This window comes from Vanellus vanellus, assembly GCF_965231255.1.
Source record: "Vanellus vanellus genome assembly, chromosome: 5".
NCBI lineage: Eukaryota > Metazoa > Chordata > Aves > Charadriiformes > Charadriidae > Vanellus > Vanellus vanellus.
This window is the reverse complement of record NC_138910.1, coordinates 44,327,793-44,349,077: the sequence shown is the minus strand read 5'-3', so window position 1 is coordinate 44,349,077 and position 21,285 is coordinate 44,327,793. Positions and strand designations below refer to the sequence as shown.

Below are 21,285 nucleotides of genomic sequence, written 5' to 3'. Positions count from 1 at the left end.
GGTAATGTTTCTTGGGCACTTGCTCAGTCTTCAGCTATGTGGTATTCAAGCCACTTTGTAAACTCTATTTAATATATACAGCTCCAGTCTATATGTAATTGTTTAAAATAGCTTTGTGAACTATAATTTTCAGATTACGTTGATGATAGGCAGCAACAGAAGAAGGTCTCTTGAATTTCACTGTCAGACTGTCCCTCCTGTGGATTCTGAACCTGCTGGACAGCCCTGCTCCCAGGAGGTTTTGCTCTTCAAGATACTTAACATAAGTAAGAGTGGCTTAGCAGAAACGCAGACAGAGCACATCAGGCTTAGCAAACAGGGCTATTATTTCCCTAGGAAGCTGTCAGAAATGTGCTTGGGAAGTAGCCACTCAATGTGGTAGCAGTCATGAAAGGGAGTTTAACCAAGTATTTGCATGGTAAGGAGGTAGATAGATATAATTACACGCTAAATTATTCCAATGTACATAGGTGTCTGCAGTCTCTGCACACAAAACATCCTAGCACAGATACATATGTTTGAATATATATTCAGTTTACTTTGCATGAATATGTTTGAAGTATTATGCATGCTTTGCTCTGCGCATGGGTTTTTGAAGGACCTCAGAGCTTAAAGAACAGAGTATGTGTTATGTGAAGGTATTTGCTTTCAGGAATGCCTGCAAACTCAATTTAGTATACAATTTCATCCCTTTCAAGACCTCTGAAATTCTTGAATGGGCATGCAAACCAGTGCATTTTGCTCGAAGCAGCGTAGGGTGTTGGATCCTAGTCCTCAAGCAATATAATGTATTCCTGTTTGCAGAGTTAAATATCTGTCATTCAGCAACCCCAAAGCACATCTAAACAGGCCCTTTGAGTTCCTGCGCATTCCCTAACAAAGTGATGAAAATAGCTTCAATGTACATGATTGTGCAGCTTAAGTCATGATTAAAAAAAAAAAAAAAAAGAAAAAGAAAAGTCTATTGCTTGTATAGGCAAGAGCAAAAAATGTCATTGTGTGACATGGTGGGTTTGAGGGCTCTTGGCTTGCAGCATCTGGGCTTCCTGTTTGTGAAACATCTCTCTGTACTGCCTTCCCATGGTATGAGCAGATCCAGGCAGAGAAAGCGACTTCTGTTTTCAGGAGGTATTAAAATATTTTTCAGTTTGGTTCTGTTTTGATTTCAAGTGATGATTAAACTGTGTGTGCATGTGGGCATTTATTGGGGCAAATGTAAAAGAGTACACGATGTGCACAAATTCTAATGCAAAATATAACCATGTAAGAACCCAAAAAATTATTCTGCCCGTATGTAGCAAGAAGTTTGGAATATAAAGAGGGGTGGATTAGGAAACCACAGTGAATCATGCTGCTTGGTAAGAGCTGTGGGTATAGAAAACTTTGATGTAGATGTTCAAATAAACTTTTCAGAGCTTTTTGTAACAGAACTATGTAGAAAATCGGTGTGCTTTCCTGATGTTTCATTAGCACCTTATTTTTTGAAGGGTATAACTTGTAATGGAATTGATGCTATGTATCTCACCAAACAGCCTACTTCTGATTTGAGCTTTCAGAACATATTGCTTAAGGAATTGGATAAATTGGTGTAATTTTCAAATGAGAATGGCTCATTGTGGTTCCTTTAAAGAACCTTTCGTAGGAGAATATTTTAACCAAGGTCTCCAAGAATGCCTGGTTATTAAGCAATGTAAAATTTCAAATCTTCGCTTCTTCTGGTGAAGTTCTCACTTTCTGTTGCCCCATATTCTTTAGTATTTTGAAGAAGTAATATGGGGTTTAAAATCTGTTTATTTAAACTTAAAATGTAAGATTGTTTGATGGCCATATGGCTGTAACCTGTATTGCTAAACCAGTTATTCTATTGATGTAGCTACTCTGCTAAGATGCACAGTCTGGAGACTTCCTGAAATCTGTACTGATCAGGGTTGGTAGAGCTCCTGAAAAATGGCAAAGCTGGGCACAAGTCATTAAGTAGGAAAGATGCAGCCAACAAACTGGTGGGAGGCTTAGAAAACTCATTCATTATTTAATATCCTTAGCAAACAGACTGTAATTTACTTCCAGCAGCCTGCTCAAACAAAGCTATAAATTATCAGCTTTGAGAAGTTAACCTGGAAAGGTGTGGAATACTTTGGCCCCATCTCTGCTAAGTACTTGGGTTGGGAGGCAGTGAAGCAAAAGGCAGAAGACCACCTGTGCAGCATGGTTGCTGTTAGCTAATTTAAACCCGTGGTACCTAATGCGCTCATCCTTCGGTTTTGTTTCAGCCTTAGACCTTGTCTACTATGTCTGGGTTTTACTCAATAAAGGGAAATTGTTCATTCGTGCTACAGGTGAGGGGAGTAATACCACCCATGTTTAGCTTCAAGGATATGACTTATCAAATCCCAGCCCAAGTACACGCTTAAAATTATATACATGGTTAAATACCTTCATGAATTGAGCCATGCTCAACCAGTTAATTCTTATACTAAAAGTTAAGCGTATGTTTAGTTACATCCCTGTATATTAGACTTCAATTTCTTTTTTGCACGAGTGCGTAGAAGGAGAAAGCTAGTACCAAGATCTTTTCCTTTGCGCTGTTCCCCACTAAATAAGATAACAGACAAGCTGCACTTCTTCCCTTTGTGTGTCACTGGTGTAAAGCTTCTCCTTTCTCTTTCCTTCTGTGCAGGAAGACACAACACAGCTCTCTGGACCAGAGCTCCCCACCCCAAAGTGGCGTATCCGGCACCTACAATCACCCTGTGCTGGGGATGTATGATTCCAAAGATGACTTCCCACTCAGAAAAACAGGTAGTTCTCACGTTGATTGTCTGTGTTGCCTATTGTCTTTGCTGTGATGCTTGGTCCTCTTATTTTTTTTATTTTAAAAAGAAAGGTGTGTTATCAAAAAACTGTATATCATGGGGTGATTTATTTAACAAGCCCCCACTTCATCCTGCTTCCCCTTCATCTATCACTGTATGTGCAGTGTTAGAGGGAGGCTGGAGTTGCTTTGGGAGCGCGAACTTGCAAAGCTGTGGGCAGGAGACAGCGCAGTTGTGTGTCAAAGTTTGAGATGTTTTCACAAAGTCAAAGCTAATACAGAGATCTGGGTGTCTGAAGTCAAAGTGTGTTTTGCTGAGTGAGAAAAGTACTAAGAAAAGTTCATTTCTTCTGGGATTTACATTTTATATACAAGTTTATACTTAAAATAAATAAAAATGTTTCTGCCAGTCAAAGCATCAGGACTTCCCTGCAAGGGTTTTGGTTCACACCTAGACAGTTATTTCTCAGTTAGGTTTTTCCCTGCACGGTGGCTAAGCAGGTCAGTTATTTCTCAACGGTATATTCTGTAAACCAGGTTGTTTTGGTTGGCTGTGGTCCTCAGCTCCATATCACATGCCTAAGCCAGCACAGCCTCAGCTTCTAACCTGGCCAGATCGTGATCCTTGGCTGCTTCCTGCAGGGAATTGCTGAGCTTCAACGAGCTCATCCTGATTTGGGGGGCGATGTTGCTTGTGTGAATGCTGCAGACAGTGCTGTGTGGTGGAAATCATTTCAGAATAGGAAAAAAAAACTTTTCTGAAAAGATGGAGTGGAGGTAAGAGGAAAGCAGGGGTATGATTGAACTTCGCACCTTCTGCAGGTGCTGCCTAGCTATTTCTCAGGTATGCTTCGTGGATCTTCAAAGGGGGAGGGGTGAACATCAGTAGTCAAAAAGTGCGTCATCCTTGTGATAAGGAATGATGACAGTGTGTTAACCAAATCTCCCTGTGGATTTACTACAGTCTTTGTTCAAATCAGCTGCCCTAAATCAGTTCCCAAGAGCTGGCAGCCTCTCCTTTTCCTTCTGGGAGGGATGTAGGTGTTCTCATAGCACTTCTTTTCCTAATAGTTTACAAATGGAATAGGTCTTAGGTGCAGTGAATGGGTTAATACAATTCTTGTTATCTTTGTAAACTTGGGATTTTTTTTCTTCTTTCACCATCTGATAAGAAAAAAATACACCTCCACACTGCTGCCTTGTGCCTTCTGCCTCTCAGTTCTGCACATTAAAAGACCTTTCTAGGAACTTCTCATTCTGGACCTTAGAACCTGGTCTGCTGGATGGATCTGTGGATGGAGTCCCATCTGCTGTGCAGTAGACTGTCTTCCCTTTCACTGGGAATGATGGGTTGGGTGACAAGTGTCAAACACTTCAGCTGCACAAGAAGTCAATCAAAAATTGGCAAGCCCTCTCCAGGATATGGGGTTTTTCCTGGGCACGCCCTGTACCTTTGGTGGTGGTACTTTTGATTGTGCCCTTTCTGGAGGACTCCAAAAGCAGAGCTTAGAAAACTGGATTTGCTGAATGGTAGGGTATCGTCTAATCTCTGCTTCTAGATAATGGAAAACCAAACACCCCATTAGGTGCAGCAGATGCTGCTGTGTCGTCAATGGCTGGGACAGCTGAAGTGACGCTGTCTGGGCTTCAGGACTTTGCTTTTTGTAGGGAAGGTGGGCGCTGGTGGAGGACTGCCCTCAAAGGAGACTTCCTTCAGCTCTAAAGCCAGTGAAGCACAAAAATGTGCTTGGTGTACACATCTGCCTAGGAGGAGAAATACAATCTTGGGCTGCTAACAGCTGTTGCTGCCGTTTGCTCCTCCTTTGCTGAAGGCTTTCAGGCTCCTGTGGGAAATTGCAGTGTTTCCATGCAGGGAATCATCCCTTGGCATCATACCTATTGCTTAGGGCCTGCAGACAGTGTCATTCCAAGAGATTTTTAGTTCTTTCCTATACCGTGCAAAATCAGGTGATCCATTTCTGGTGGATCACAGCATAAACAGGATTTGATGTCCTCCAAAACCACCCTTGCTCATCACTTCGGGGGACTTTAGTTCTCAGATTGAGTTTGAGGATCAGTCACCTTTCTTGGCCCCAGTGTTACAGAAGGGGATTTCTGCAGGAGAAGGAAAGTGTCTGCACATCTCAGCCGTTTCCTGCTTCCCAAACGGACTTCTCAATAAGACCGTAGCTGAATAAAAGCCCTGTCACACAGGGTGAATTAAGGATGATAAATGTATCTAATCACATTATTAAATGTGGAAGCAACCAAAATCATTGTTGTTTTAAAACAGGAAGATGTTGAACTGATTTTGTTTTTCCAGAATGCTGATGCTTGTTCTTTTTGGGCACCAGCATTAATCTTTTGGGGACTGTTCTGTGATACATATGAGTTCACTAGCAAGGTTCAGGGGAAAACTTTTTTTTTTTGTTGTTTTCTTTTATTTTCCTGTCAACACAACAGCACTTCAGTCTCTGGCACAGCAATATCCTGCAGAAATCCCATTGCCAAAAATGTTAAGTTGCTTGGAGAAGAAAGGCTCCTGAACAGTCTGCTGTAAACAAAAGGCAGGGAAGGCTGGAGCCCATCCTAAATAAAGTTCTTTATTACGGGTGAGCTTTTCCGATTTTTGGCATCAGGCAAAACTCTGGCTTTGTGTTTGTAATTTAAAACTGCCATATCATGTAGTCAAATTTTATTAAATTTGATTAAATATTTTCAGTTCAAATAACAGAGTCTATCACAATATAGTTCTGATTACCAGGGCTGGAATCCAACCAACATCATTGTTAGCGGGAGGATGACTTAGGGGGTGCGGGAAGGCAGTTTGAATGATTATTTCTTCTAGGGTGCATTTTCAGAGTTGGCAGCATGTCCTACACGTTGAGAAACTTCAGGAAGAATAAATACCCATTGCACTGGGTTTCAATAATGCTGCTTTTCTTTACTCTCATTTAAAGCCTCATGATGCAGTGACAAGTTATTCCTCTGTGCACACTTGGACATAACTTGCCAGTCTAAGACTCGAGTGTGAATGCTGTGAGAGAGACACGGTGAACTGGCCATGCTCGCTTTGGTAGAAGGAGATGGGTGCATGAACAATGCCTTGAGTGCTTGAGAACGTTCAGCATGGGAAACAGTCAATGCTTGCAACGTGCTCCTCATGCATCCTGTCTGCTGAAATTCTACCCAGTCTGATTTGTTTTACTGAATTATGTTCCAGTTTCTTGGCTGTTTGGTTTCTGCATGAAATGGTTTTCCTGTCAGGCTCCTGGCTGGTGCAGTTACTAATTGTTTGAATCCTGTTTTTAGCCTGGCTGGGGGATGCATTTCACTCAGTTCCCTCTATCTAAGCACTTTGGGGCTTTTTTTTTTTAACTGAACTAAGAACAGTTCAGTTGGTGCTGCTCGTGCTTTTGCTGTTAAATGATTAACACCAGGATTTTTATTTCTCCTTTTATGTAGTTTCCTTTATTATATATACTTTTTCTTTAGCATATGCATTTTGTCAACAGCTATTGAGAGGGGAAAATATAAATGGTTGGTGTCTTCCAAATTTAATGAAGCTTCATTATGTGGTGTCCTGGGACCCTCTAAGAAAAATCTCTGGAGAATCATTTCAGAGTGATTTTAGACTCTGGGTTGTGGCAGTCTTTTGTAGCCTGTTTTGATAACCCCAAGAGTTGTTTGTCAACAGCTTTCTTGGAGCTGCTGAAGTTATTTTTCATGTAGCAGTTTTGCATTTCTAAGGAGTATGATGTCCTCGTTTTCTCTCCAGGAGCAAGGTTGTTCATGGCATTCCCTGCTTTATGGAATTTGAGCAGTGGACATATTAAAACATGCTCTTAATTTGAAAGCTGACATGACTGCCATCATTGGGATTTGTAAAAGACTGAAGGGAATTATTTAACTTTTTAACATGCTTTTCCTCTTGCTTACAGAGGATTTTTTGTTTGGTTTTGGTTTTGGTTTTTTTTACATCGTTTGCCAGGCTGGACCATGTCCTGTCGGAGACTAGGTTTCCCACTTACTCCTGCATAGAGGTAGGGTAAGGATTCCTTGTATTTGTTGGGACTTGAAAGCTAATCAGGATTTCTGATGAAAGCCACAGCATTTCAATTAGTTGCTGTTAAAATCAGGAGAAGTTTTGCCAAATTCGGCACCTGCTAGACTCGCCTGGCCAACATGCATTCAGCACACTGGGATGCATGAACTGGAAACATTTCCCTCTATCTGTGTTTAAACCTGACCCCAAAGTGAGAAAACCAGCTCATTTGTTTTGAAGTACTTGTAAAAGATGTTCTCCAAAGTCATAAGTGTAAAAAGGACTGCATCTGTAGGACCTGTACAGGTTGTGAAGCAGGCTCAGATCTTCTCGTGGATTTGCTCCTGCTGTGGATAAAACAAACCTTTCCCAAGACAGCCACTCTCCTTCGACCCTCCTCATGCCCACGCAGCAGGAATCTGTACCTTTTCTGGTGCTTGGCTCCCCTGCCCTGGGCTGGCTGCTGGTCTTTAAACCTTTCTCCTGACAGATCTGTCAGCAGAGGTGGGATTTTTAACAATGCTGATGTTATCAATAATGTGCTGTTGTTTCATTTTATCCTTCTTTTGTTTGTGCTTCTCAACCCTCTGGTGTTTGCCAAACCACTGTGGTTCATTGCGCACAAGATCTCCTGCATCCATCAAGAGCAATGGGCAGGTGTTTTTTGGTGTTTTTGGCTTGGTTCCTGGCACTACTATGCCCACAGCTGCTGCAGCCATGGTCACTGTTTCGTGAAGCATTGCTGAGGCTCTGGGTCCTGCCTTTTCCTTTGTCTCCATTATCACAGCTGGCTGCAATGAGGAGGTGAAAATCAGAAAGATGTTGATGGGCATGAAGGTTTTAAGGAGGTGAAGGATTCCTGTGGTCCTAGATATGTTTTCACTGCAGAGCTGTGGGATAGCATCTGAGGGTGCGAGTTTCCGCTATTTCCAAAGCTAGACTGAATTGAATGCCAGACTGGGATCTCAGAAAGACATATGTGGCACCTGTCTGTCTCTGAATTTCCTGCCTAGATAGTAAATGAGTGTGTGTGTGAATGTGGTATGTACTTGGGGAGAAATGACAAGTAGTAAGTGTCACAGACCCCCCTTTCTGCTCCTTTTCTCTGGTGACCAGGGAAGAACAAGTATCCTCGAAAACCTCCCATCCCAGCAATGTCTCTTGCCTTCTGCACAAGTCATGATACAACAAGGAGAACTGGTTATAGGTCAAGTACTGTGTCTTAGGGCTTGTGGTAAAGAAAAAAAGCTGTCCTCAACCTTCACATCCCACACAGTTAAGAACTGGCAGGAAAGGTCCAAGTAGAAGTTTTTAGCCTGCCACCATTAGACCATGGCTTGTGCACCCCTTTGCTGCAGTGACTTCCCTCAAGGAGTAAAGGAATGCAACAAAAAGGAGACCTTGTACTTGCCTGTATGTGGTGCAAACAAGCAGAGTCCAGCCCATCTGCTACTTGGAGGGCTGCCCTTGCCAGTGGTTTTCCTGAATTTTGTCACTGTTTGGGACCCACTGCAGAAGGAATCTGACAAATACATCAACCCTACTGATGGTCATGGCAACCACTTCAGCTTTCAGCCTACCAGCCTCCTAAAAGAAATAGAAAAGGTCAATGTTGTTCTTCTGGCTGAATCAAGCAGGAGCAGACTGGGAACGACGACTTCTTCTAAGCCCCAACTTGCACTTAGATGGGTAATGGTGAGATGCATCTAGGCTGCACCTAGGCTGCAGGGTCCCGATCACTTGCTGCCTGTCTAGTGCCAGCCATGAAACAGGCAGCATGGTCCTTCCCTGCCTGCACATCCCTGCCAGGCACCACAAATCAGCCCTTGTGCACTGTGTGCACTTGCTGACTCACAATGGACAGCCCACAGGCTGGTGCTAGACATCTCCTGTTTGCCTATATTCTTCTTTTTCCATGCAAAAGAGAGGAGTCTGAGGGAGGAAAGCATCCAGCACCCTGTGATGTTGTTGGTTTCCTCACAGTAATGCAGAAGCACAGGGTTGTTTATTTGCAGCTGAGCAGGTGAAATTGTTCTGAACTTCTTGAATTTAAAAGAAAGAAAAGGGAAAATGGAAGGATTTGTCAAGAAAGGCATACTACCCCTCTGAGTTGGTTCTGATTATTGGAATGTTTAAGTGGTTTGTTTTATGACAAAGATTGTTTAGAGGAAAATAAAGTAGGCTGAAATCCCGGTGTAGGGTGGGAGTATAATATAGAGAAAATCTTTGAGCTTTGTACGGCATGGGGTATCACTCAAGTTTGAGAGCATCTTTGCTTTCCCAGCCACATTGTCCTTCCAGCTGGTGTGGTCGGAGGTCTGGCTTTCCTGGGAAGCTCACTGTGTCCCGGGGACCCACACACTGCCCTGGGGTGTGCTCTGCTGAGAGGAGGCACTGACCTGCATGAGAAATCCCTATTGTTATAAACACCCTTTCCTGCTCCAGGTGGAGGACATTAGTCTGTCTAAGCTGAAAATAACTTATTAAAGACAAAAATTACTTTATTACTGTGATGCCATAGAATAGATCTTCAGACCAGCCCACTGAAATTTCAGAGAGCAGCAACAAACCAAAGTGCAGTTGGAAGACTAGCAAATGCTTACTTTAATCCCTCCATTTCTTCTGACGATTATGTCTAAATGCATGGTAGGGATTTCTTCACTGCCCTGTTTTTCTTTGGCACAAGCAGTAGCTGCGAACGCAGCCAGAGGTGGTGAACCATGCTTTCTGGTGCTGAGGTTTGCCTGGAGGCAAAAGGAGAGGGCACCCACTTGCTCAGAGCTCTGATAAAGCAGGTGCACTTCTGGCATGAGAGCTGGGGATCCATGGGAGAAAGCACTTCTTGAGGAGTACTGTCAACGGTGCATCAAAGGAGAAATCTCTTCCAGTAGAAGACCAAACAAAGTTTGCTAGTTTAGTGTCACCTTTGGGGAGCAGGGACTCCAGAAGGCCCAGGACCTAGCCTTCAGTCATTCAGTGAACGAGTCCTCTTAGCTTCATCTCTGCTTCATAGGGCCTGCGAGAGCATGCACAGTTTCACCTCTATGTGTGCGTGTATATATATATATGCCCAGGTTTGTTCTAGCCAGGGCTGAGACACTTGGCCTTTGGGCCACTGGATCTAGTAGAAAGGATAATCAAGTCTGAGCTAGGAAAGCGTGATGGGTGCATGCCTGTCCTCTATGGGACAGCTTTGACCATGAGCACCGCGTGAATGGCATCCAGAGCGGTTACTTGGAGTGATTTCTCCAAACTGAAATGCAACGGTTGAGCTCTAAGGAAGCTATGCTTCTCCTGAGGCATGTCCTACTGGCTTCTCAGTGCATCATTTCCCTCCTGGCCCTCAGCAGTTTGCCATGTGTGACAGAATGAGATTGATTTTTTTGGTGTATGGTACTCCCTTACAGTTAATTACAGTTACAGAGGATTTTTTGGGAGAAGCTCTTTTTAATGGAAGGAGATTTTCCCAAAAAGTTGTGGCCACCATGGGTCATTTGCTGGGGTCTTCCCAGTTTTGTAGCTGCTACCTGCCCTTGCATTCAGGCAGCCGGTAGCTCCCTCTGCTACAGGTACTGCATGTTTTTCTCCTACTTTCTGCAGCACTCAGTGCTATTTTAAACACTTAATTGGAGAAACTTGCTTGGAGGATCTCATTCTCTCCTTTCTAGCCCTTATCCCCTTCCACATATCTCTTATCTTTATGCTCAGATAATACTTTGAACTGTGCAAAGCTGATGCCTTTATTTAGGCTTTGTAAAAGGAAAGACAGAGATGAGATGTGGCATTTCCACGTGTTTGTTTTTCTAGTCTGGTTTTGGCTATTCACGGCGGAAACCTTGGTGGTGCTCCATTACGCTGTGATCTTGCGTGGTTTTGTGGTCAGGCAAGCAAATGATAGTGAAGCTGTAAAAAGTGTAAACATTGCGTTTAATGGGTGTTAAAGCCTTCTTTCTGCTGCTGAGATGCTGCGACTACTAAACTTCAGTGTGACAAGTGCCAAATATTTACCTCTAATAAGTTTTCATTTTAAGGACACAGTCTTCCATAAATAGCCCTTCTACAGGGTTATTACACAGTGATCATGACAACACAGAGTTAGGAAAAAAAGAAGAAAATGCAGCAAATATCTTTACCTGTTCTTTTCTAATCATGTACCTACATTTCTAGACATATTATTTCAGGTGATGCCATCCAATGTGGTACCATGATCACACAAAGGAGTTTGTTTCTGCAGAAGAGCAGGCTGTCTTGGTTTTATTCTTGTTTTGCTTTCTAGTTTGGGAATTTTCTGTTGCCCCTTTTGCCCTGTGGTACCTGTCTCCAGTAGGTGCATTTGTGAGGGACCATATTATTCTTGTCCCCCACTGTGCTGGTGCCTACGAATAGTGACAGTCCAGAATATCGGCTCGCTTGGCCTTCAGAAGGATAATGGTGAAACAATTTTCAGTCTTTTTGTTTTACCATAGGTGAACTTTGCCGTGTCCAGCTTTACCAGGTCCTCCTGACTAGATAGGTCGCGATCCACAATTTTTGGAGAGGAGAGACCACACAATGTGCACACGGAGGAGCAGTAATGAAGGTCTGGAATAGAGCCAGGGTGCAAGGAAGCCACAGAGTGGGGAGTGAATGCCCAGTTGCAGAACCTGTGGTCTCTGCCATTAAGCCAAAGATAATTTACCTTCATTAAAATTTTGGGTTGTGCAGAATGCCGGTTTCAGGCAGCTCTCTCTCTCCCTCTCCTGTATTTACCCATGTAGTGGCCTGGATGTTAGAAGAGAGACAAGGTAATTGTGTTGGCCTTTCCCTGGCTGGTGAAGTTTAGTATGAAGCTTAAAAATAGTAATGGAAGAATAACAGCCCTTCTCAGTCCCCAGCTGCCAAAATTAAGATGTGCAAGGACTGGAATCAGGGTTTTCATGGTGCATTGTTTGGGTTTTTTTCATAAATGTGTATGGGTAATGGGAACAGGGCAAACCCTGACCAGGACTTTGTTTTTTTGACTTACATAGACTTAATGTCAGATTAGTTCAACAGCTTAGGGTATGCAATTCTAGGAAGAAAACAATGAGAATGACATAAATGTTGAAGAGTTGAATTACATGGGTCTTGCTGCAATAAGTGACGTATAAGAGGGGTAACTTGGGTTTGAGCATGTGGAAACTAGGGAAGCTTTTGGCTTATGTTCTAGTTATTAATTTACTTGGAGAAAAACAAAATATTCTTTGTATAAATCCTTGTTATTGGCCAAGTTAAGTATGCCGCTGCTTAAGAAATCACACTGGCTTTGTGGAAGCTGACTCAGACTTGAGCATGGGCTTCTTTGTTTGCTAAACAGGAATCAGACTGATTTTCTGATAACTTCATGGTGTTTGTTTAAAAGGTTTCACCTTAAGATGTAGAAGACCAGTAAGTTTTGTAATTTAGTCTCTAGTTCTCTCAAGTTTACACTACTTAGCAGTGGTGGGGAGCAAGGCGGTGTTTGGGTATGTTGCCTGACAGGGTGAATGTTGGAAATTTTTGTTGGAATTGGTGTTTCTGAGAGAACATTGAACCTGTGTTGACTGTCTGATATAGATAGTTACATGTTATTTTATACTTTTGAAATTCCTATTCAGCTTAAAAATATTTTTTATTATATAGTAGTTTAAAAACCATCTGAATAAGTTTAAGTGATTGGTTTGCGTTTTGGAAATGCCTCTGTTGAAAGCTACATCTTTTATTCACAGAATCACAGAATGGTCAGGGTTGGAAGGGACCTCTGGAGATCATCTAGTCCAACCCCCCTGCCAGAGCAGGGTCACCTACAGCAGGTTGCACTGATGGCATCCAGGCGGATTTTGAATGTCTCCAGAGTTAGAGACTCCACTCCCTCTCTGGGCAGCCTGTTCCAGTGCTCTGCCACCCTCAAAGTAAAGAAGTCCCTCCTCATGTTTAAATGGAACTTCCTATGTTGAAGCTTGTGCCCATTACCTCTTGTCCTGTTACTGGGCACCACTGAAAAAAGACTGTTCCTATCCTCCTGGCACCCTCCCTTTAAGTATTTATAAGCATTGATAAGATCCTCCTTCAGTCTTCTCCAGACTAAAAAGACCCAAGTCCCTCAGCCTTTCCTCATAGGAGAGGTGCTCCAGTCCCCTCATCATCTTTGTAGCCCTTTGCTGGACCCTCTCCAGCAGTTCCCTGTCCTTCTTGAACTGGGGAGCCCAGAACTGGGCACAATACTCCAGATGTGGCCTCACCAGGGCAGAGTAGAGGGGGAGGATAACCTCCCTTGACGTGCTGGCCACACTTGTCTTGATGGACCCCGCGATGCCATTGGCCTTTTTGGCCACAAGGGCACATTGCTGACTCATGGTCATCCTGTTGTCCACCAGGACTCCCAGGTCCCTTTCCGCAATGCTGCTCTCCAACAGGTCAGCCCCTAACCTGTACCGATGCATGGGGTTGTTCCTTTGCAGATGCAATACCCTGCACTTGCCTTTGAATTTCGTAAGGTTTCTTTCCACTCAGTTCTACAGCATGTCCAGGTCACGCTGAATGGCAGCACAGCCTTCCAGTGTGTCAGCCACCCCTCCCAGTTTTGTGTCACCAGCAAACTTGCTGATGGTACACTCTATCCCTTCATCCAGGTCATCAATGAATATATTGAACAGGACTGGACCCAGTACTGACTCCTGAGGGACACCACTTGTTAGTGAACTCCAACTAGACTCTGCACCACTAATCACAGCTCTCTGAGCTCTATCTGCCAGCCAGTTTTCAATTCACCCCACAGTCCATTAATCTAACCCACACTTCCTAAGCTTGCCTATGAAGTTGATGTGGGAGATGGTGTCGAAAGCCTTGCTGAAGTCAAGGTAGACAATATCCACTGCCCTCCCTTCATCCACCCATGCAGTTGTGCCATCGTAGAAGGCTATCAGATTAGTCAGACATGACTTCCCCTTGGTGAATCCATGTTGACTACTTCTGATAACCTTCTTTTCCTCCAGATGCTTGGACATGACACCCAGAATGAGTTGTTCCATCATCTTTCCAGGGATGGAGGTGAGGCTGACCAGCCTGTAGTTTCCTGGGTCTTCCTTCTTGCCCTTTTTGAAAACTGGAGTGACATTGGCCTTCCTCCAGTCCTCAGGCACCTCACCTGTTCTCCAGGACCTTTCAAAGATGATGGAGAGTGGCCCAGCAATGACTTCTTCCAGCTCCCTCAGCACTTGCGGGTTCATCCCATTGGGACCCACGAACTTGTGGGTATCCAGTTTACTTGATTGCTCTCTAACTTGTTCCTCTTCAAACAAGACAAAGTCTTCCTTCCTCCAGACTTTCTCTGTTTACTGCTCAGGCCAGCCCTTGGGAGTCCCAGACTTTGCAGGTAAGACTGAAGCAAAGAAGGCATTCAGCAACACTGCCTTCTCTGCATCATCTGACAACACAGCACCTGTCTCATTCAGCAGTGGGCTCACATTTTCCCTAGTTTTCCTTTTGCCTCCTATGCACTTGAAGAAACCCTTCCTGTTGACCTTGACATCCCTTGCCAGATTTAATTCCAAGGCGGCCTTGGCTTTCCTCGATTCATCCCTGCATACTCCAACAGCCTTCTTGTACTCTTCCCTAGTGGTCAGTCCCTTCTTCGACATACTGTAAACTTCCTTCTTCCACTTGAGCTTTTTCAGAAGCTCCTTGCTCAGCCATGCAAGTATCCTGCTTCCCTTGCCTGATTTCTTGCTCTTAGGGATGCACCAGTCCTGAGCTTGGAGGAAGTGATACTTAAATCAACCAGCTCTCTTGAGCCCCCTTACCCTCTAGAGCCCTAACCCATGGGATTTCTCCAAGCAGCTTCTTGAAGAGACCAAAGTCAGCCCTCCTAAAGTACTCCTCCTGCATGTACTGAGTTTTAATTCACCTACTTTGGGCTATATAGCACCCAATTAAATGAGTTTAGGATGTCTGAAGTCTTGATGACATGTTAGATTTGGGATCATATCTGGGGGATAAACAGAACAAAATCAGAACAAACTAAACAAATGCAGTTCTTTAAATAGACTGTTTGGTGTTTCAAAACAAATATACGGAATAGTTTTGCCTGAAAATAGTTTTGTCTGAGAAGTTATAATACACTGCTTTTACTATAACTTATTCTTGAAGTGTTTTCTCTTTTAAGGCTGTAATTTTCTATTTTCTTTCCCTTCCTATTACATGAAAGGATGTTTTTATAGTGGCTTTACATATGGGACATATCTGGTAGTGTTGGGTAATCGCTGACCCGAGATCTTTTGTTTCCCTGCCTATTTTTACGGTGTTTCTAACCAACTCATTCTCTGTATTTGAAAGCCGCACAATTACTTTTCTGCTACCAACAGAAACCATACTTCAGATGAACACCATGCAGGGTATAAATTGCATGTGAATAAAATTTGCAGGGAAGTACAGTTTTTATTGTCATATTTTGCTTTGTTAGAAGACGGATCCTTTCAACAGCTGTGGCATAGGCTTATGTTTTGTTTGCTGGTTGGCAGTGCAAATGTATCTAAAATGGATGTTATCAGCATCTAGCTGTGACACATTCCCATTTATCCTTTTAAAGTCTTGACCAGAACATCTAGACAGTTACTAATACTCAATATTTGGAACACATTAAAGCTGTGAATTAAAAGATGTGGGATGAAGTGCTGAATGTTCAAGTGCTCGAAGACTACTTTTAAAATAGTAAGTCAACTTGTGTTTTGAAGAGAACTTTATAAAGTAGCTCACTAGAGTGTACGCTTGTATTTTAACCAGTCCACTCTTGTAATGTTGCCCTCTGAGCAAATGACAGATTTGCATTCAGTACCCTGCCATTTTATATGCAAATGCCCTATGATTCCCCCTTTGCTAATGCACTTCATACTGCATTTTAAGCATCGTCTTAAGGAGTCTGACACTTTTTTTTTTTAGTGCTCCCTTTATCTCTTGTGGGCATTTTTCTATCCAAAACAGTCATGAAAAGCTTCTTTTTTTTTTTTTCTTCTCTCCTAACAGTTTCATCAAAGAACTGTTTTGATGGCTTAACTTCAAGCATTTGATCTTGAATTCATCAGCCTTCTGATTTTTGAGCCCTGCAATTAATGTCGTCAGGCTTGATCTTTTACGTGACCCAGCGGTCAAAGCCAACTGTAGGGAAATATATCTGTAGCCAGACTTAGTTAATTCAAATCAGTTTGTAAACTCTATTTTAATTCTTCTAAAGAAATGTAGATTATTGGCCCTGGAGTGTAGGGAGATGAGTGTATTGGTAGTTAATGGTGAGAGCACTGGATTTGCTGGTTCAAAGGGATTAAGCCACAGAGTTGTTAAGAGGTTGAGGAAGGGAAAATATTGGGCCAGTTCACAAATCTCATAACTGTCAGGAGCCCTCAAGCGCCAAAGCAGATACTTCATGTATACTCAAGAGATCAGAAAGTTTACAGAGAAAATCATCTTGCAGGAGGAATCTTGACTTAAGGCTTCATCACCTTTATAAAAACTTGATAAGCTGTGCTGTGCAAACATGTTTGGTGTTGCCAGCTGTCATTAGCCCAGAGGCATTAGGGGTTCCCAGGAGCTCTGCTTCAGCTTTGGGAGAAATTAAATCTGAGCATTTGGGTAAAGCAGAAGGGTTTTTTTGAGAGTCTCTCAAAGGTATGATGCAAGTCAGGTTGTGGTCTCAGGAAATACATGTGCACCTACCCTTGGCGTCCCTGAATTTGCAAAGTATTTGATGTGGTTTTAGATATGGTTTAACTTTGTGACTGCGATGATTTATGCAAGTTGCTCCCCAAATAAACAAACCTTCTCCTCCCTGGTGTTGGCTTTGGCCTTGGCCATACTCTTACATGCTTTTTCTTGAGTTGATGCTGGTTTCAGTTGACACATCTGACTCCAAGGTGAGTTGCTTGAGGGAGGTGAACCAGCAGGAAATCATTCACCTGTTTTGGTTGTGGGGTTTGATTTTTGTATTTTTTTTTTTCCCCTCCCCTGGCTAACCTCCCTAAGCCAGCTCACTGTGGGGTCGGATGACTCCAAGGGTGTGAAGCTACCCATTTCAGCAACACATTGCAGATAGAGTCTCAGCCCCACGGTGATGCTTCATGCTGACCGAACAGTAACATCTCAGTTGTCTCATCAATTCCCGTGTTGTTTTTTTTTTGATCCTGTAAGTTAGGTTTACCACTGGTTTTGAAGCAAGTTGAGCAGAGGTGGGAAACTGAGGGATGGGAGTGGTGCTCTCTGCATTAGTCCGAATGAGTTCACAGCAGATTGTAAGTCTGTGTCACTTGAGAGAAGACATTGCAGGATGATTATTAGTTTTTAATTGAAATGCTATTGACTTTCATTGCCAGTGAATTCAGGTATCACGTAGGCTGGGACCTGTTCATTATATTAAGAAGTCTTTGTTCCAAATATATGCTATCAAACGACTAATTTTGTTTAGGCTTCTGCAAATGCTGAACTGCAACCCACCTTTGCGTTGAGTAAAAAACTACTGAAATAGTATTAACCAACACACTGTTTGCTCTTCCTTTTTCTGCTCAGCATCTGAACCCAATCTGAAGTTACGATCCAGACTAAAGCAAAAAGTTGCTGAAAGACGAAGCAGCCCCCTCTTGCGCAGAAAAGATGGTCCAGTGGTTACTGCTCTTAAGAAGCGCCCGCTGGATGTCACAGGTACGTCGGGTAAGCAACAAATCTGTGATGGCAGCCACTCAATGAGATGTCCCTTTCCAAAATTAATTCCTGCATCTAGTTAACTGTGCAGTGTGGATCTTTTGTTTGCCTCTCAATTTTGGTGAATCCTGGATAAAGTTGGCAGAGTTCAGCAATGGGTGATGCATGTGAGCATTAGCAGCATTGGTCTGTTGGATACCCATTTATTGAGACAGTGTTACCAACTCAATGAGGTTTTTTTTGTAGTTTGTTTTAAGAAGTACGTAGACAGATGTAGATATGCCACCAGAGTGCTAGTTTTTTCCCAAGCATTTCTATGATCTTCAGCAACAGGTTGTTGAGAAATAAAATTTCTCAAAGGTGATCCTATTAATATCTGTGGGAAGGCCATAATTTACAGCTGTTGTCCTCCAGCAGTAAACGCTTTACAACCCCTGTTTGTTTTAGGCTTTGGGCAGACTGCCATAGTTCCTTGTTAAGTAATTATGCCAAAGTCTTAAAACATATAAGGCATTTTTTATATATACAGCTGATATTTCTGACTACTTACTTGACGGTTTCTTGTTGTCCTTACAAACATTCTGGGAATGAAGTTTGTAAGGAGAGACAAAGTAGATACATATATTACCATAAAGTTAATTCTTAGCACCATCTAGGGATGCCTCTGTGTAAGTACCACTATGTGACAGCTCTTCCAGACTTCTGTCTCACTTTAAGGCACTATCATCATTCAAACAAACTCAGTGGGCTCTCTTTAGAGAGCCCAATGGTTTTGGGACACCCCGGGGTAGCTATGCACTGCTCTGTGTCAGAGCCTCTCTGTTTGCAGGGGGAATAGATGATTTCAACAGCGAAGCATAATTTATATCAGATCTGGAAATTTAATTTACTTCACTCATATTGCTATGTTGCATGGCTTTTAGGATAAATCAAGCCCTAGCGGCTGACCATTTGATCCCAGTAATGCCTTCAGAAATGGTAGCGGAAGTTCCTGCTTCTCATTGAGCATAGACCTGGTTCAAGAAGCCAGCCTGGAGCCTAGCTAGAAAAATAGCTGAATTGCTACAGTAAGAGGGGACTTTTGAATGGAAAATAACTTTTAGAAGAAGTCCTACTTCAGGGAATAGAAATTATGTTTAATCCCTGAAGAACAGATCCGCACAGAGTCACAGTTTGAATGTTCCAGGTAATTTCCTATGTCTAGGTAGTATACACAAGATCTGATATGTCGTAGTTAATGAGACGGTCCCAGAAAAAGCCCGTATTTTCCATATAGTCAGAAAGTTTTTTCAAAACACCTGGACTCTGTGAAGTTGCTTTCCATGGAGAAGTTCAATTTTATGTGCTCAGTTGGGTGTTAACCAGTGCTCTGTTTTTTTGATAGCGAGGTGTGCCCCCTCCCCAAATGCAGAGCCTACAAAAAGCAACAAAGTTTTTTTTTAAAAAAAAAAAAGTCACTTTGCTACTTTGCTGGAGGTGCTTGCAAGGCTTGAAATAGCAAAATAGTATGTACAGAATAATGCCATAAAAGAAAATAATTTTTTTTTAATCCCCCAAATTGTAACAACTGACTTTTATTTATGCTGGGGCAATTATGAGACTGCTGCAGCCTGAACCGTTGCAGCCACTGGGAGATTCTTCTGGCATTAGGCCAGAGAGGAGAGGAGGAGAGGAGGAAAGTTCAGAAAAAAAAAAAAAGTTTTAGTGTTATTTACCTTCCAAAATAAAAGGAGAAACACTGGAAGCTGTGCCATATACCAGGTGGGAGACCTGAGAGAAGTTTTCTGGCTGTGGCAATTTCATGCGCTGTTTCTGTTTGTTATTATTTCTGCATCATTAATGGGGAGGCTTTGATTTCAGGCTGGTCATCTCTGTGGTTCTGGTTATGGAGTTCACAGGGACTGTGTTGATAAAATACACAACTCTGAGAGGATTTTCTGAGCATTCGGGTGGTAACAGAATTATTTTGGGGGATTAACTCCGCCTTGGGTTTTTCCAATGAGAAAGTGTTTTACTCTCTGAGTGGAGAAGACTTACAAAAAGAAAAAAAACAACAACAACAAAGGCAGTGATTTGAAACAGATTTACTGGTTTAGGCCCTGTAGCGTTTTGCCTGATTTCTGTAAAATGTGCTCAACCATGACCATGGCCAGTTGTCCGTCCAGTCCCATGTCACTCAGTCAGCTTTTAAATCTCTTAAAATTATTTAATTTGCCATCCTGGCAAAACACCATCCTTGTGAGTAAGTCCCCAGGCAGTTTTTGGGACCTCAGTGCTGTGGGAGCAGTGGTGTTGCGTGAAGGGCAGCCCAAGGCAGGTCATGTTTCTCCAAGGACCAGGCACGGTGTAGGCACTTCACAGGTGACAAGGCATCACACCTGCCCGCTTGCCTGCACTGGAAAATCTTGGTGCTTCTTTATAAAAGCAGAGGTCAGTTCTCGTGCGCAATCAGCATGAGGGCTCGGTGCTGGCAGCATATTTCCAGTTAATCCAGAGGCACCAGAAGCCTGCATGGGAAAATGTCAATGCTGAGATTGTTCCCTGGTTCCAGCGTGAACTCTGATGCAATATGTGGCAAGAGGGTGTTGTTAAGGTTATAGGCTAAAGAGGGTGAGAGAAGCACTTCTAGAAAAATGAAGCAGGACAATCTGATGTTCTTCAGTTTGGCCTCTTCAAGGCTTTCATGTCTTTTATTATCTTGCAATTGTATTTAAAGTTATTAATATACTATAAGAGAAACCCCCATGAGGAGAAGACATAAATATGGTAAGTAGGTACTTGGACAGACCATTTGAAAGTGTTTGTCAGTATTTTAAGAGCCCTGGGAAGATTTAGGGGGAAAAATGGGGAGAAGGGGGGTTGCTTTCCTTCAAAACAAAACTCAAGTGGTTGTTATCTGTCTAAATACCATCGCAGAGATTGTTTGTAATGCTAAAAGTTGGTTTTGGATGTGTTTTTAGACTCTGCATGCAACAGTGCTCCTGGATCTGGTCCCAGCTCTCCAAACAACAGCTCCAATAACATAAGCGCCGAGAATGGAATTGCAGGATCAGTCACGAGTATTCAAGCAGAGGTACAGAGCCCTTCCTCACTCTGATTTTTAATGCTTGGGTTTCTAATCAGTTTTCGCAGAGTTTTAGGAATTAGGGCATACAAACCAGTGGGCACCACACTTAAAAAGAAAAAACAACGCCCAATCATGACTTGGAGCTGACTTTCAGAATTACCTCTCAATCTGGGCTGACAGTATGTGTTATCTGTTTATTAAATCTAGTTTGAGCCAGCTCACAAGCTGCTTGTGGTAACTTGTAGTGGTTTTGTTGTGAGGAGAGAGTAAAAATAAAAGTGATTGAGCAAGGTAGAGCGTGAAAAGCGTTTCCTGGTCAAATGCGAATATTGTAAAATTTGGGGAATTTGTTCTCATATATTGTATATAGGGTGAATTTGTTGTGTGCGGTAGGTTAGTCTAAATATAAACAAACCAGAATTGGATTAAAAGGACTGGATTTAACCTTTTCCTCCCCACTTAGGGATTTGAAAGCTTGGTGCTTGATGCCATGTGGTAGTTTGTAATCCCATAAGCTTTCACCGTGACTTGAGGCTTCTGCTACGGATGTAAAGGGCAGGATATTGGGCTGGGTAAACTGGGCTTTGGTTCAACACAGCAGCTCCTGTGTTCAGAGTTACTGAAGTCCGCCTTTTTCTGAAGGCAAATGTTGGGGTGTGGGCCATGTTAACTGGCTCC

The 21,285-nt window shown here is 42.8% G+C and overlaps 1 protein-coding gene across 1 annotated transcript in view; it reads left to right on the top strand.

Moving 5' to 3' along the window:
• The window catches only part of HDAC4 (histone deacetylase 4), a gene marked incomplete at its 5' end in the record, with an annotated part of 175,770 nt that overhangs the window by 74,379 nt on the left and 80,106 nt on the right, over window positions 1–21,285 (top strand). Inside the window, 3 exons of the mRNA XM_082484010.1 lie at window positions 2,678–2,799; window positions 17,409–17,540; window positions 20,501–20,613. Of these exons, the coding sequence (XP_082340136.1) occupies window positions 2,678–2,799; window positions 17,409–17,540; window positions 20,501–20,613 (367 nt within the window). The remainder of the gene's footprint in view (window positions 1–2,677; window positions 2,800–17,408; window positions 17,541–20,500; window positions 20,614–21,285) is intronic.